We start from the raw sequence: 17,620 nt of genomic DNA on the forward strand, positions 1-17,620 counted from the left end.
TTATCTGAGATCGTGTTAGAATATAATATATAGGGTAGTTCAAAATTACTCGACTCTATTATAAGACTTTTTTTTAATCAGGTGTCGCGAAAAATGGAAAGTACCATTAATAATATAAATTGGCATTGTTAGAGAAAAAAAATCTCTTTCAAGATTCTATTAAGTCCGTTTGCAATTTTAATTGAAGAAAAAAATTTTGATATTTAAAGAGTAAGAATAATTACTTATTTATTTCTTGAAGCTCAATTTCTACAGACCCAATTAATTATATATTAAAATTCTAATATAATTATGTCTTGATTTACAATTGGTTTAAAACCATTAAAAAGTGTAATGAAATTTTTTTTTTAAATTGCAGTTTTGATTCAACACGAATCTTTTTACTAAAGCTCTTAAAAATGATTCGTGAGTTTTGAAAGAGGATCCATCAATGGAATGGTGTATTAGATTTTAATGTTGCCTCAATGTTTTCGTAAAAATTAAAAATTTAAGATATTTTTTTCTCATGAGACTTGCAATATCAAAATATCAAAAGTTTGAAATATGTATGTGATTTAATAATGAACATGTAATATTCAACCATTAATTAGGATTTTTAATTTAACAAAATATAATTTTATGAATTCTTACAAGATCTGTAATATTTCGTAAATTATTTCTATAGAGAGATTTTCAATAAAGTACGTTCGTCATTTCATACGAACATTACGATTCCGATATCCAATATTACGCTTTCATGTGGAGAAGTTCATTTAAAGATTTGTCGATAACATTTCAGGTGATTAGAAAAAGATTACGACAAAATGAGTCCTTTCTGTCTCCGCCCTTGCACTCGGTTTTCTCTTTCATGTTGATAGCTTCATTTCCGATACGATCGGATGCTGTTTGTGGTTTGAATAACCTTTAAAGGACGCAGGTAAACGCGAGCAAGATTTATTGGTTGTCAAAAAGCATTACAGTTTCATGCTTATTTCCATCGTTTGAACGTACCAAATTGACTTGGACATTACGGTAAAATCAAATTTGTTTTTATAACTAAACACACAATTCAGATTAATTATTTTTTATTTTAAAATCTTTTATATTTTTAGTTTTTATTTATTTATTTAAATCATTATTGTCTTAATAGATTTTAAGTATCTTAAAAATATTTAAATAAATAATAAACAAGAATATATATACCAATGATAAAAAAGCAAATATTTATATTTAATGAAATATTTAATAAAGCTAAATTTAATGAAATATTCTTGAATAAATTTTCTTTCAAAATAAATTATTTAATCAGCGTATCATTCGAAACATTATGAGTATAAGAAAAATCACTTTGATGCGGAAATTATGGTAAACGCAAGTAGTGTTAAGCAAATTTATGTGCCTATTAATTTCCTATATCGATAATCTTTCCCTCTTCTCGTCCCCCTTCTCTTCCCCCATTTCTCTGTCACTCTCTCTGTCAAATCTTACATCGTTTAGCGGACTTGAGTAAGAAGGATTCGCTATTCACACCAGCAGGCTTGATACGTCAAAGGAAGTTAATCGTTCCGAAAATTTGCGTCGTCGTTTCATTCAATTTGCGCAACCATCTAGATTATGCCGACACTGAAAATCGTCGTGATCCGGTGATATTTCCCGGAGAAAATTTTTCTCGACTTTTTGCCTTACTTTTTTTAGACTCATTACCCGCCATATCAAGCAAAAAATGTGTAAAGAACTTTTAAATATTTTATATATATAATTTATTTATTTAAATCTTTTACGTATTAATTTATATGTTTCTTAATAAATATAATATATACAGTGAATATATTAATATTATAGATAATATTAATGTTAATATTAATAAATATGATATACGGTTTTAATTAAATAATTAAATTTACATTGATTATATGATATTTCCGTTTGCTAATCTTTAATTATACAGAGTAAAAAAAAAACAATACATGATTCAAAACAATGAATTTACGGGAATTGTAAAATGTTGAAATATTAAATTTAAATCCACAACAACTGAGTACTTTTTAACAAATTCAAATTTAAAATATGGATTTATGAATCAGACACGGCACAAATTATGAAAAATATCTATCTCGAACCATGTAATATTTTGATAAATCCGCGAGCAGGTTGAAGATAAATCCACAACTGAAAATTCAGCAGCTAGCGATACAATATTTATTATGTGCATACTTTATATTTACACCCCCCAAGCAATGCATATTATTCTCGCATCATATACACTTTATATTACGCGGATCATTCATTAATAAATTGCAGTTTTAGTAGACTATTAGTTGTTGAAAGAAAACAATCTTCATCACAGAAGATGAAGTTGATAAAAGAGAATTTAATTAAATCTTGAATTTTTATGGCTTTTAATAAAGAAATTTATTTAGCAAACATTCTTTTAACCACAAGTCTGTGACAAATTTGTAATTGATTTTTCATTAATGAAAATTATATGGCGAATCGATTGATTAAATATTTGTGGATTATTATGAAAGATTGAATTTCTATTAAAGTAGAATTTCTCTCTTCTCTTGTGACAATAATTGAAATAGTAGACAATTGACTAATTGAAAAATAAAGTTCTTATAATAAAAGTGATTTATTATGTTCTTGTATTTGTATTAAATGCGTAATGGTGTTATATTTTGCGTTACTGATTTTGTCGATTGATTCCCTAATAGATGATAAAATTTTCGAAACACGTATTCTTTCTCTCATTCGATTTGATCGAATTGCGACAATAGAGGAAATTTTCGATAAATGCCACGCGTGATTTCACCAGATTCGATGAGAATTTCCGAAGGCAATCGATAGCATGTCTAGCCGGGAAGAGAAAGAACTTCTCCCCTATTCCAAAAGTATTTTTCCTCGTGGGGGCCGACAGGGTTAACCGAATACCGACTACAGTTTATGCTCCCTAAGGGAGAAACAATCACGGAGAAATTATTTTGCCGGTTATTTTATGGCCGCAAATATTTCACTCAAAGGACTAGTAACGATATTGTGATTAATCCGGGCCCAAGTTTACCGACCTAAGTTTACAAGCTATTAATCTTGATTTCTATATCGAGGATTCTGAAACATCTTGCATTAGGTTTTAATTCGATAAAGTTTTTTTTATCAGTTTGGAGAGTCAATTCTCTCTCAACAATAATGTATATAATTAGCATAAATTTTGTCAAACTTTTAAAGGTCAATTTTAAATATATCTTTATAATTCACAAAATTAAATTAAAATTCTAAACTAAAATTAAAAATTAAGTTATATAGATATTTGCATCTTTATAATACAATTCTCGAAAATATTTGAATTTTTGATTGTTTACAATTTAGAAACTCCATTAATATTTCAATGTTAATAATCTCTTATAAAAAAATCCATTTACTATAAACCGATTAAAAAGTCAGCAGTAATAAAATAGAACGTATCAAATTTGTAACATGTTGTATAAGTACCTGCGCGTTTGGCTTTTCGAAAGCGATATGCGGTTGTAATCTCTCTAATGGATGCTGAATGAAAGTGGTCTTGACTGAATGCTCACTAGAATATTAGGATCTTGTTAATAAAACTTTCAAGCGTACATTTAGCATTTCCGTGCTTACTTCGTTCGATTAAAATGTTCTGTGTATGTAGTTCTAGAAATCATGAATGAGATCATTTCAAGAACTTTAAAATACTTTCAGAGCGTTCTAAATTTGTTCATTAACAGTCTCATTTACAGTCCTCCAGTACATTTATACATCTCGATTTCTAGGATGCATAAACATCACGGAAAAAGCCTCATTACTTTATTTTTCATAATTACACAAGCAATCAGTCAATAGCTTACAAAATCCAAACATGCATTACATTTTCTGTTTAAACTAATTTAAATTATTCAACTTAAATTATTATAAAAATTTGCCCATGTTATATATTTATGTCGACATTTATATCATACAGTTTTTATTTAAACTCATTTAAATTACTATATGTATATAAAATTTTATTCATATTAATATATATTAATTTGTATTAATATTTGACAAATATTGAGATTTACAATATTATCGTGATTTTGCACAATTTTTAATATATATAACCGAGTCTTATAAATAAAAAATGTTATTTATTTTAGAATGGTACACATTATAAATAATGATAGAAAAATATATATTTTCATTTACATTATATTTTTTATTACACCTGCTGTATTTTTCTTCTCTAATATGTAGTAAAAATTTAACATGCGTATCAGGAGCTTTTAACAAAATGATACTGTAAAAGAACATGTTATTTTCTTTGATAGATTATGATATTGAATATTAAATTAGATTAAATTTAGATTAAATAAAATTATATTTAAAGGTTAACAGTTTTAGCGTAATTAAACGATATAGAATCTTGAATATAATGCACGTTTAAAAAATAAAAAGTAGAGAAAAAATGAGAAGCAAAATCAAAACAAGGTGATTGAAGCGTAATACACTGTTCGAGTTAGTAGTAAAGGAACGCTATTTAACGCGACTGCCGGACTAATTGATCCATACTACTGATTTTTCTTTATTAGTAATGAAAGAGCGATCATTCGAGGTGATTGTTGAGAAAAGTTCTCATGCTTCTTCGACGGTGGTCGATGTTATATCCCAATGGCAATCATTCTCTGTCGCGTGATTGAATACCGACCATCAAAGTTATCGTTCGATATTTTGCATTTACGCCAACGGCGATCGCCGAAAGGAATGGTAAATAGGACGGTGCTTTCTCTTCTCTGCCTCCGATCGAAGCAGGCGAGCGAATCGGCCGGGAAAAGAGCGCCCGGGATGAACGCGGCCCGGTTTTCCGAGGTTTTCCTTTCCTCGTAAATGTAAATCCAGGTCATTGACGAATGCGAAACGCTTGCTGAAGTTAAAGCTATACCGAAAGATTTTTTTTTTTTTTTTTTTCTTTTTTCGAAACGGAATATACGAATCATCTTGACGTGATTCGCGGCCACGTGCGTGATTCGCTAAGGCTTGCTCGATTTGGCGAGTTGCCTTCGCGTTTGCATCGCTCGAAAATTCGCGAGCCTATTTCCTCGGCTTCCCGAGGTTAATCAAATCGGCCTGAAAACGGGCAATTCCCGTACATATGTACGTATACGTAATGAAACGCCGAGAATGGCACTCAGCGCGCGACTGCGCGAAATCTCGATAAAAGGTGTCGCCCATTGTTTTTCTCGGCCTCCATCTCGCTCTCTCCTACCCGTTTCTCAGTAGAATCACCTAGTACCTCTAATGGAGTTCCCGGCACAATAGCGGTATTGTATAGCCTCTTTGCAAGCCTGTCAGGCCTCTCTTCCCGACCGGTTTGCTCGCTCAACGAATGCTTCGACCGGAGTAGAGAGAGAGAGAGAGAGAGAGAGAGAGAGTATCGTCGTGCCAACCATCCTTCCCGGCCATCGCCGTCGACGCAACAATATCGTACGAGAGCTTTGCCAGGTATTCAATCGCACGACGGAAAGCAACCGCCATTAATGTGTAATATCAATTGCCACTGAAGAAATTTTTCGGACTTTTCGCGACGATTATCGGACTCCCGTTTGGTGGTCGCTGGACCATTTTGATTGCATCAATAATTCCTTTCACTACTAATAGTCAAACACTAGCGCAGGTCAACTACTTTATTTGCTGTGATTGAACTAGTAGCGTTTTTTTTTGCTATTAATGCGAATGGAATATAGATATAAATACACGAGGTGAATTATACTTTGTTTTGAGAATTCGTCTGTGTCACGAATTTAATCCCTTTTTAGACTTAATTATTCATAGATTTAAAAAATATATAAAATTTGTATAGATGATACATAGATTTTTGTAACTTTACTAACATGGAATACTATAATTATATAAAGTCGTAAAAAATAAAGAGTTAAAAATATTAATTTGAAAATGTTTTAACATATATATATATATATATATATCGTTGCGGTAAACGCAAAAATAAATTATGTTAGTGCAAATTAATTACTCCTTTGATTTTAATATTAATTAAAATGTTTCCCGGATTAGTTGCTATCGAGATGTTGAATTATTAAATTATTATTATACATTTAAATTTCTCATGATGGTAATGCAAGATTAACGAAGATTTCAAACTGCATAATTATTTATATTACTATATGTATTACACATGTTTGACGACCGTCCAAATATAGTTAGTGATTAGCAAACTCTAAGCTTTTACTTCTGAGAATGATTAAATGATTACATTGAGTGCCACCGTGGAAATAAGCGGGAATTAATTTAGTACAAAAATAATAAATTAATAAATTAATAAATTAATAAATTAAAAATAATAAATTAAATTAAACAAAATTATAACTTACTCACCCCATGATTGCTCCGCTATCGTATGATACTTCCCCTTCTTTTCTTTCGTTTGTCTTTTGCTGCTCCTTCATGGCACTCACATGACACTCACGAAAACACAATTAATTACGATCGCGCGCGCATTTTATGTAGTACTTTAGATGTTAACTGCATATGAGACGCACGCAAACTTTATTTTATTTAATTGCGAATGACTTAAGAACCACGATTGAGCGAACAATGAATTATGTTTCGTTTCGCATTCGGAAATCACGCAACTGAATACTGTTTCTACTGCTTATGAAAATGTTATGAATAAGTGCTTGCAAGGAATCATCCATGTTTCGATATTTTCTAGTCACGACCTTGTCGCGATCGCACATCGAGAAATAATACAAGGACACACAGAGTATCCTGCGTCTTTATGTCTTCCCCTTCCACTTGAGGCTCGTCGCTAGAATGACAACAAGGTGACTGCGTATAAACACCAAGGGCATGCGTATCTTATTCATAAGCAAAAGACAGTACGAATTCGGTCACATTCCAGTATCGTAGCTTCGTAATGTGTAGTTATGATTTTTGTTTTCTCATCGCGGAATCTCCACATCCGGTCGAATTCGTACAATGTTATCTCTGTGGCTTATGAATATAATATACGCACGCATTTGTATGAGAATTTTACTATCTCTCATTAAAATGAATTACAATTATAATTATTGTAATTGGAATTATTATGCTTCGTATTTTCTAACTATTTGTAATTTCCGAGTGATATTCGAGCGCATACAGTACTTGTAGCAATTTTACCATCTCTCATAATTAATTGTATTTGTAATTATCCTAAAGCATTATCTATATGTATATATTTCGTATTTTCTAACTAATTATTGCGATTGTGTTTTAGTAGAGATAAAATATGATAAATATAACACATGTAAGAACTGTTACAATATATGCATGCAAATTTTGCATATATATATATAGCGTTTATATGTGATTACATTGTCATTCTTGCGGCAAGACTCAAGTGAGAGAGAGAGAAAAGATAGGTATGAGATTTTGCATATGACGCTCCTATTATCTTTTCGACAATCGTGATTTTCGAGTATAAAATCGTAATATAAAATAAAGTGCACGTCATGTGCAATATATATTGGGAGTATTATAGAAAATGTCGCGTGATTGTTATACTTTATTAGTTATTAGTATACGCACGATCGTAATTAATGTTTTGTATTTTCGTGTTAACTATTCTCTTATTTTCAGTAGTAGCAGTAGTTCAATTTATATTATTTTAACATATAAAAGCTTTGAGTTGACCAATCATAGATTGCCTGTTGAATCGCACGTAATAAATGATTATGCACCTCAAAATTTCTGTTAATCTGTTATTTTTGCTACGAGAAATTCGGATGTGTGGCATAATTAAGTTAAGTGTTAATTTATTGCAAATATATTGTTCTAATTCTGCATTTTGTTCCTATTAATTAGCAGGAAATTAAAATTAAATACGGGAATGATGATTTAACATTATCATCTCAATTCAGAAAATTTATTCGGCCAATTATAAATAAAAATAAATAAATAAATATATATATATATATATAAAACTAATTGATTGTTTAAAAATACTACAAATAAATATGTAAAAATGTAAAATTTTTCTAATCATATAACAATAAAATAGTTAAAGATAAAAAGTTAACAATATTGAGCGCATCAAATTGTTTCCCGAATTAATTACTACCAAAATATTCTAGTTTCCAATTTATTGCTCGCAAAATAAATTTGAAAAATAATTAAAAACGCTCCAAGCGTTCCAATGAAAAAGAAATTCGGAAGCTATATATCTCGAGAGCAAATAATTTAAAACATTTTAATATCAAAATTGAAGAAGCAATTATAATGATATTATGATTACTTATTAACATAATTTAATATGGAACGTATATTTATTATTTCTTAAATTTATTTTTCAAGCATATACAATTTTGTACAAGTTTTTATAATAGTTAAATGAGTTTGAGTGGAAACTTAATCTCAATTTTGATATGCAAATTGTAGTATTTTCAGACTAATTGCTCGTACGCTTGATTGTGAAAAATGAAATATAATGAGTTTCTTCAATTATTTTATGCCATGTACGGTCGCAAAACTAGCTAGTCTGGCTAACGACGTTCTTTTGCTACTAAACATGCAATTCAACAGAATGGATCAATTCATTCGGCAGCAAGTGCATGTCAAATTAGATATTGACTACTAATATTCTTTTACTATTGATAACTAATATGTATTGGATAAATATTTAATTTTTATATTAAGTAGAATTGTGTATCACGTTAAGTCCATACGTATTTTTACGTTTATTTCTATACTTTGTACGGATTTACTTGTAGACTAATCTCTCTTCGCTCTCGATTTGATCCGTATTTGTTTCCGCTATACTGACACTTATATCGGTTTAATTTTTTTTTATTTTCGCCATCCCGTAGAGTTGACGTAATGCGGATCAATCGGAAATATTCCACGTATGCCACGTGTGTTTGTCGAGTGGTCATTTAACAGTTCAGCGAATGAACGCGCTTCGAGATGGAGCGATTGATGATGGCACTATAAAAATATTGTTACTTGTGGCTGTGTTATATTGCATCTGATATGAATATTCAATAAGAATAATATTCTATAAATTCACGTCGATATTATACAATTTAAATAATTCTTTCTTTTAAATTAATTGTAAAAAAATATGTTTTATTTCCGTTTTTATGATATTAAACTTGAATCGTACAATTAAACGTCTGCCAAAATTATTGTTCGATATTGTTAAAACATAGTAATGAAAAAAACATAAAAATTAACACAAAAACGTAATTCTGTACAATTTTGTGTGTTACGTATTTTTCCATATCAAGCAAAACAACATCAATACATTCTAAATATCGAAATTACAGTATTCAACCATCTCAATGAGAAAAATGCGCAATGTCAGAAAATTACGGAAGAGAGAAAGAAGAGAACCGCATTGAAATTAAAAATAATTTCGATCGATTGTACGAATCCTGAAAGGTATTATTCAAAATTTTCGCGCTTATATACAATTGTTCCGAGTCATTTCTAATTAAAGTACATATGGTCCGCGTGCAATATGACATTTCAATATTGCGGTGGAAACTAGAACGTATCCGGAAAGTTGGTCGCGAATCTGCGGGAAGCGCGACACAAGGAATCGCAACAGCCAACAACATCAACACACGTGCGAGAAGTAACCGCGTGTTCCGACCAGATGACTCCGAACGCTATTACGATTATTAAGTACCCGCCAAACTCTTTGATGCATGTGTTCGTTTATTAGGAACTCCGTGGAATTCCTCGACGAACCCGCTGCCACGAAACTTTAACGCATTCGCCCAGGTACTTGCGCGCAAGTTTACTCTGAAGATTTTATCGAGCCCGAATTGGGAGTCCTTAGGAGGAAGTTTGTGGTGTTTCATGTTCATGCCGCGAGAAGTTCGTCTTTACGGCCAAGCTCTGATAAACTTATCGTAACATTACCCTCCCATCCTTTCCTTTTTTTCCTTTATCTCTATATTTTTTTTTTATAGTGACATTTGTGCGCTAGCTTTTTGCCGCGGGAGTGGATGTTTCAATTAGCGGAGCGTGACACGAAGCGCAATGCGTGGAAATAATATAGAATTGCGCGGAGGAGCTCATGCGCGCTTCATTGCGGTTCCAAGCGCAATCCCGCGTTATTTCGCGAAGCGTTTAATAATAAAACGTGCCGGCAATTTATAAGTACGAATATTCGAAACACACCGACGTTATTCGATCGCGCGCCAACGCAATCTGGTATGTATTAATGTGAGTCTGGCATATTTAAATGCATCGTGTCCTCTCTTCGTAACGAAACTCTTGCGTGTAACTGATTCCGGTGACTTGCGCGCGAAATGCGATCGAATGGATGCAAAGGTAATTTGATCATTTTGATAGATGAAAAAACTCATTTCGTCCAGTCCCGGTTAGTAATTTGAGTAACCAATTTTATTTCAGTTTCTCGAATAACGAACGTATAATGTTATAAAATATTGATACGCAAAAAAACCTACAGATTTTTTTTCTTCTATAAGATTACTGCAAATGATATTAATACAGAAATAATATAGTTAAGCAAACTGTTACACTTGGAATTCTTACGAAATACAAAGTAATATCACATTCTTTTCTCTGCAAAGAATTTTACCATCTTTTCCAGCGTTCTTTTTCATACTTTATATCGAAGAGAAACACGTGCTTTTTTACGTCTATAATTAAGATCAGATATAATTTTTTTTAAATATATTCAATATTTCAGACGCAGTGTTTGAACTAATAAAAATCCTGAAAAACGGGTACAAGATAGTGGATCGTACCTATTTAACGAAACGTGAACATTTCGGGTCATGCAAGGGTATTAGATTATTATTAGATTATTAAAACGGCCAAAGGTCAGTCCGCGTCCTCCATGGTTATTTTTGCCGATGGGGTACCCGATATGAAAATAGAAATTAGAATAATAACCGCCAACCACACACGACGTATAATATAACAGTGGGTTTCTAATATCGGACACCTCGACAGTTACTACGTAACTGCGACATTCACGGATCTGTACTGGAATGATAATTAAACGATCGCAATGAACGATATAATAGCGCTGTTAAATACGCCCGGCGCGTCCAATCCTCTTAAGGTTTCCGTAAGCCTTGCTTAGTGCACAAGTTGTTTATGAAGTGGAGCAAGCCTTTGTCATTAATTGTTCAATATTGCATCAGTTTGATGAGTTAGCGATTGTCGATCGAATAGGACCTAAATGGACTTTGTGGAAGATTTTTTTTTTTAGAAATGTAAAAGTAAAAGAACATCGAGATATTAAAACTAAATTAATAAAGACGCAGATGTAATATTAATAGAGAGAGTTTCGGAAACTTAATTGAGAGAGAACAGAAAGTATTTCATCATTTTACAAGATAATAGCAAAGGTATAAAGGATTTATGAAAACGCAACGCAGAGAATGATAGGATTAGCCATGCGATGGAAATTGTCCCTTATTTGGCTGAACATTAATTTTGTCATGAAAAATAATAAACCGCTGTCTGAGCCGAATTAGGGGCCATTCTGACATTTTGCGGTTTAATTATGTCAAAATTAATCTGCTCTGTAGCCTGCAATTTGTTGGGAAATTGTGTGGGAGAAGAGCGCGATTTAAAATTTTTTTTAATTATAATTTTTTTTTTATTTCGAAAATTATAACGTGATTTCTTCCGAATCGTTTTGACTGTTAGTGCTTTTAAAGTTAATTTACTCTATATTTTCACAAAAATCTAGTTTTTATCGTTTTATAAAATAAACTGCATATTTTCACAGTCGGTAGAATATTGAACTCTCGTTTTGTACACAATCAAATATTGTGGTAGATTGTATCCATTATAAAATTACGTGTTTTTAATAATAAAACCTGTTGATATACATTCTTATCGAATTTATTATTTCGGACCAACCTATATACAAACAGGGCGTCTATTCCTTAGAAAATTATAGAAAACTGTGAATATTCAGAGATTTCTTTTGTATCTGGAAAAATCAGGGAAGTTTCATGAAATTTTGAGATTAAAGGATTTTTTTGAAAATTCTTTTTTTGATAATTTTGATTTTCACCCTGTGAACAGTCCGCCGTGTATAAAAAAATTAACGTCTCATTTGTTGTAGAAATTCATTAATTGTTAAGTTATGGCTTTATTTTGACAGTTTTAGAGTTCTTGATATGATTAAATAAATAATTTTCTGATTATTAAACAAAAATATAGCTCGAGATAAACTGATTGTGAGATGTCAAGTTCACTGCATCTTTTTAGCATTTCTTATTAGATTTTAAGCGCTCGAAAATTCTATGATAGTTTTACAAAAAGTTCTATGTGTAAAAATTATTAGAATATTAATTAAACAATTAAATTGCTCGAGATATCGGACATACAAGTATTAAGACGCTCGTATCTCCGCTTGTCTATAATAAATTAATTGTGCAGAAGGCGTCGTTATCCCTTTACAAATAAATTTATGCACATATCAATATATTTACATATATATTTTCTATATACATGTATGAAAAATATATGTGTTCCAATATGTGCATAAATTTATGTGTAAAAGCATTAGTGACCCTTTCCGTACAAACTATAAAAATGATAAATTATATTTTTTTTTCTATTGTTGATTAACAATTATTTGTTTATATCAAAATATTTAAATAATTGTATTATTCTTTTGTAAAACAATACTCGTATATAATATTCGTCTATATATTATTGAATAAAAATATCGCGCATGATTTCTTGTGTGTACATACATATGTTAATATGTATATATTCTATGATTGACAAATATTATATATTCTAATTTTTATTATTATATTTCCTCCGTATAGAGAAAAATTACTATGATATTATTTCGTCACGGAACAAAGAATACAGAGAATAAACACGCGCGACGCGAAGCGTATTACGGGGGACAAAACCTAGAATTAAGGATGATTCATATATATTATCTATTACGTATGAGGTAATTTATTACGTATTATTCGCGGAATTAATTTTTTTTTGTCGCAGTTATCGCATAGCATATTTCGTGCAATTCTATTTGAATGTATGTCAAACTGGCGTCTCATTTCGTGGAAACTCATTAATTAAGTTGAGAATTTTGGTTTTATTTTTAATAATTCTAGAATTCTTGATATATAGATTAAATAATAGTACTGGCCATTAAAAGAATAAGCCGGGAAAAAATCGGGACAAAACTGAGACGCCAGATTCACGCATCTCATGCACTTTGTCCTTCGACAATTTTTTTAACATTCTTGCCAGATTTTAAGCACTTGAAAATGCTGCAATAGAATTAGAATATTAGATAATTATATAAATTAGATTTTGTAATTTGTTTAATAAATATTCTAATAATTTTGATATATATTAAGACATCATCTCTCTTTCTAGAAATTAAAAATAATTGCAGAATAACACAAATATATAGATATGTATATATTTGTTTATATACTTAATGTCTTAACATAATATTGAGTAACATGAAGTACATACTCTTTGTAACTTTTAAAGATAAAGAAATGAAAATTTTATATAAATGAAAAATTATATTATGAAAGTTATTCAGTTTTGTTTTAGTACATTGAAACTTAAGAGACTCCGTATTTTTCCTTCATATGAATGAAAAATATTAGAAGCTGCATGGAATAAAAAAATTTTTTTTAGAGAAGGTTGTATTAAAAAGTTTTGAAAATATTCTTTTTACTTGGAATTTTCAACAAAAATACTTGGAAAATCAGGAAACTTTTAGGGAATTTTTTTACAAGATTTAAGTAGACACTCTGACAAAGCGTTTCGTTAAACTTGTATTTAACATAGTTGTAAGACCTATAAATAAAATAGAAATATGAAAAGCATAAAAAATATAACAGCATCAATATCTGTTTAATTTTCGTAGATTCTTTTTTTAGACTGCCATAATATCGTAAATATTCGTAGAAATGCAGTGTAAATAATAAATATCTAATTGGAAATTCTTTTCGGTAAAATCGTGCTATTTATTATTTGTTATTACCTAATAATTTAATTGTACAATCGCGCGCGCGATAGCAAACTAGTATCACGGACGACTTCTGTGTCGGCTTCTCGGCGGAAGGAGCTCGTCTAAGCGAGAGCCTGATATCGCTAAGGGTGCAACGGCGCGAGTGTCGACCCAGTTACACGCTGGTCTGGTGGCTGACCTACTTTTTTGCGGTTACGGCGCTAACTTCGTCGCCGGAGTTCGCTTAACGTCGCGTGTGCGCCTAGTCGGGCGTGCGTTGTAGAACAGTGCAGTTCGGTTTAAAAAGAGAGAGAAAGAGAGAGAGAGAGAGAAGTAGCCAGCCAGCCAGCCAGCCAGCTCGAATACAATATCGAGAACGCGTGGTGTAGAACGATGACGTGCGTCCCGTTGTACACACTATCCAAGCACACGGCCAACAGGTTGTGCGCGTTCGCATCCCTGGCTCTCGTATAAATAGACACAGCCGGGATCACATCCCTGGACCGACTGCGAGCCGCCCCGACTCTCCTCTTCCGCCCCCCCCCCCTCCGTCGCCGCCGTTACCCCTTGCGCGTCCCTGAAGCTACCCTTCTGTCATTCGGTCCGTTTTTCTCTCTTCGATCTCTCTTTTTTGCTCTCTCTCTCTCTCTCTCTCTCTCTCTCTCTCTCTCTCTCTCTCTCTCTCTCTCTCTCTCTCTCTCTCTCTCTCTCTCTCTCTTTCTCTCGTTCTCGGTTATTGATAATCGAGACTTTTCACGCAATCGACGATCTCCATTCGTTCGCTTCTTTGCGTGCTGATCGTGGGCGAGTCTCTCTCTCTCTCTCTCTCTCTTTCTTTCTCCCTCTCTCTCATATACAGACCCACACAAACACACACGCATCTTTGGAAGAGAAAGAGGGCTTGTTTATTTTTGTCAGTTTTCGTGCCTATTGCTCTATCCGAGAGTTATCGAAACCTATTGAGACTTAGGTGGTGCTTGAGCAACGGGCTCAGTCACGGTTATTCACTCATCGTGAGGTTCTCGTGAAATATTTGGATTTACTTTCAAGTGTTAAACCGTGTAATAGTATTATACTAATTCACTATGAATAGTAACGTAAGTGAATGTATTGAAGGTGAATTCCATTAATATAAGAGTCTAAAAGGAAAAGTGTAAATAAGATCTAACAATGACAACTTACTATTGATCCAAAGAAGAGACATAAATTACAATGAAATAATAAATAAAGGGATGACATAAATTATACTGAAATAATAAATCTAAAATTAGTTTGCTTAGTTTTTGATTTAACAATTTATTTTGCGACGATATCTCGTCATTACTTTGGCACATTAATAGGTACGTTAAAAAATAGAAAATTATAAAAGTTTTATATATAAACTAAATAAAATGTTATATCTCTGTGTATGTTTGATAGCGATATTGTCAATTAAAGGGATAAAATTCCATGAGGTTTTTTTCAATTTCAATTGTCAAAAGATGAGAATCTTTGCAATACACTGGCCGGCATTATTCGATTTATTTTCTTTGTGTCCACTTTCTGTTTCACGGCTTTTGAGAAAAGGAACGTTATCTCTATGGACGTCTACTAGACGATATTCCTGCTCTTTTACCTCAATTTTCTTGTAACGACCATCTATTTTCTATTCGTTTTCCTCCAGAATCGACTATGAGCTACTCGGCTCCCTAAACGATTCCATATAATGAGATCTGTCAAGTCGCGAGAGAGATGTACTATAAGAATCCTTCAAATACAATAAACATTTTTCCAGTTATAAGTTTCTTCTTCTTTCCCTTGTCCTTTAGTGCCAGCCGACGTTGTTCGCTAACAAAACATCCTTACAAATAATTTTAAATTGCAGATTATGTGCAATTTTATATTTTGAAAAATTTGTATTCTACTTAGTTAATCTGACAAATTTTTTATTTTTTTTTCTTTAACAACAAGCGTAAGTTAGCGTTTTGATTTTGAGAATATTTTTCTTTTTTCGCAATCGTTCAAGCGAGATTTGTAAAATTAGTAAGTAATAAATTTGTTTGCTGTCTTTTTTTCTTTTTTGGTATATCTGTGATTAAAACTCACAATAATTTTATATCGTTTATATCAGATCGGTTATTCAGAAACTAAATAAATCAATCGATGGGAACTTTTAAACAAATAAAAGACAACTGTGTACGTTGAAACTTTTCTTGTTACATGGAATATTCGTATTGGAAAAGAAAGACTTTCTAAAAGATATGTGTGTCTCAAGCAAAACTTGATTTTGTCTCATATTTTTGTGACTATCAACTATCTCAAATAACTTAAATATTTAAGTTGCAATTTCCTAAACGTATTAATTAATTAAACCTACACGAGTGATTACAGTAGCGAGAGTTTGTACAAACTGTAGCACGTCACTATATGCAACTGTTCTATATTGACTTCTCGTCAATCTGAAGCTAGTATACATTCCAAGATGCATCAGTTATCCGTGAATAACGATGGGAGGAGATGTAGCTCTATAATATGTCTATTTATGTTCTCGTGAAGTGTGCATCGGTTTTCTTTATGTCGTCGGGAAAATGACCGTTTCAGGAAACATTGTTCATTCACCGTCGCGTTTAGCTCTGCATCTCCCTTCGAAAGTAGGACTCGATTCACATATGTCGAGCAAAAAATTTCTACTCACAATATAAGAACCAAATTTAGAATTTAAAAAAATGTAAAAAGAATAATGTGTAAATAAAAATATGAAAAACATCATCTTTATATCTGATATGCAATAGTATTCAGAAGTATATTTTTATATTATTAGAAATGTCAATTATAAAATATAGCTCATGACCCTTAAAAAAAATAGCTTTTTATTATTACATCCATATTTAGTGGAAGCAAGAAAAAAATCTGAAATATCTAATATAAAATGGAAAGTGAAATTGTACGCAGACTCTCCGAATTTGAAACAGCCAATATGAAAAATGACATTGTCGGCCTTTAAAGGCGATTAAGCATTTTGCGCACAAAAAACAAACGAGAGGAAAATCCGTTATTGTCCTATCGTTGACGAAAATTTAATTGTGGCGGAAGAATAATTAAAAGCAAAAGAGAAATACACTTTTTCTCTCTTTATCTCTATCTCGTTATCCACGCTGCAATAGATTGTATAATATTCGTGTATATACAAGCGACGATTTCCTTCTTGCATGTGTAACATAATCACAAACTTTGTCACATAATCCACCTAAAAAAAGAATCATGTAACTTATTCAACGGCAGATATACGCAGCTCCGTAAACTAATTTTTAAATTGCGCTCTTGATTAATTGACGCAATTATGACTCTTTAACTGGCTTTTTCTACGTTCTGATTTTTTGACAGTTAATTCCTCATATTTTTAAATGATCAAACAACATCGATTACTGTTGAAATCATAAGTGGGTAGAAATGTATAACTTATTGTTAGTGATATAGAAAATTGATATGAGAGTTGCATGTCGTCAAAGAAAAAATAATGTATATATGATGTATCATATATTCACATACAAAATAATAATTTATTATTTTACTTAAGTATGCAAATCTTTTACTATATAGTTTTTTACTGTATTCTGCTATTGTAAATTTTAATATAAGAAAAGAATAAAATTCAAGAAGAAATAATTAATAATCAATTTTGAAATC

General features: G+C 31.5%; 1 protein-coding gene across 5 annotated transcripts in view; it reads right to left on the bottom strand.

Annotated features, from left to right (window-relative positions):
• The window catches only part of Rsh (Rap GTPase activating protein radish), a 136,726-nt gene that overhangs the window by 99,440 nt on the left and 19,666 nt on the right, over nucleotides 1–17,620 (bottom strand). The window contains exon 1 of one of the 5 annotated variants that reach the window (XM_072897820.1): nucleotides 6,364–13,452. The exons of 3 other annotated variants lie outside the window; for them this stretch is intronic. In XM_072897820.1, the coding sequence (XP_072753921.1) occupies nucleotides 6,364–6,434 (71 nt within the window). In that variant the 5' untranslated portion in view covers nucleotides 6,435–13,452. Of the gene's footprint in view, nucleotides 1–6,359; nucleotides 13,453–17,620 lie in introns of those variants that run through there. One more of the 5 variants, XM_072897826.1, reaches the window with a different exon arrangement.

This window comes from Anoplolepis gracilipes, chromosome 8, assembly GCF_047496725.1.
Source record: "Anoplolepis gracilipes chromosome 8, ASM4749672v1, whole genome shotgun sequence".
Classification (NCBI taxonomy): Eukaryota; Metazoa; Arthropoda; class Insecta; order Hymenoptera; family Formicidae; genus Anoplolepis; species Anoplolepis gracilipes.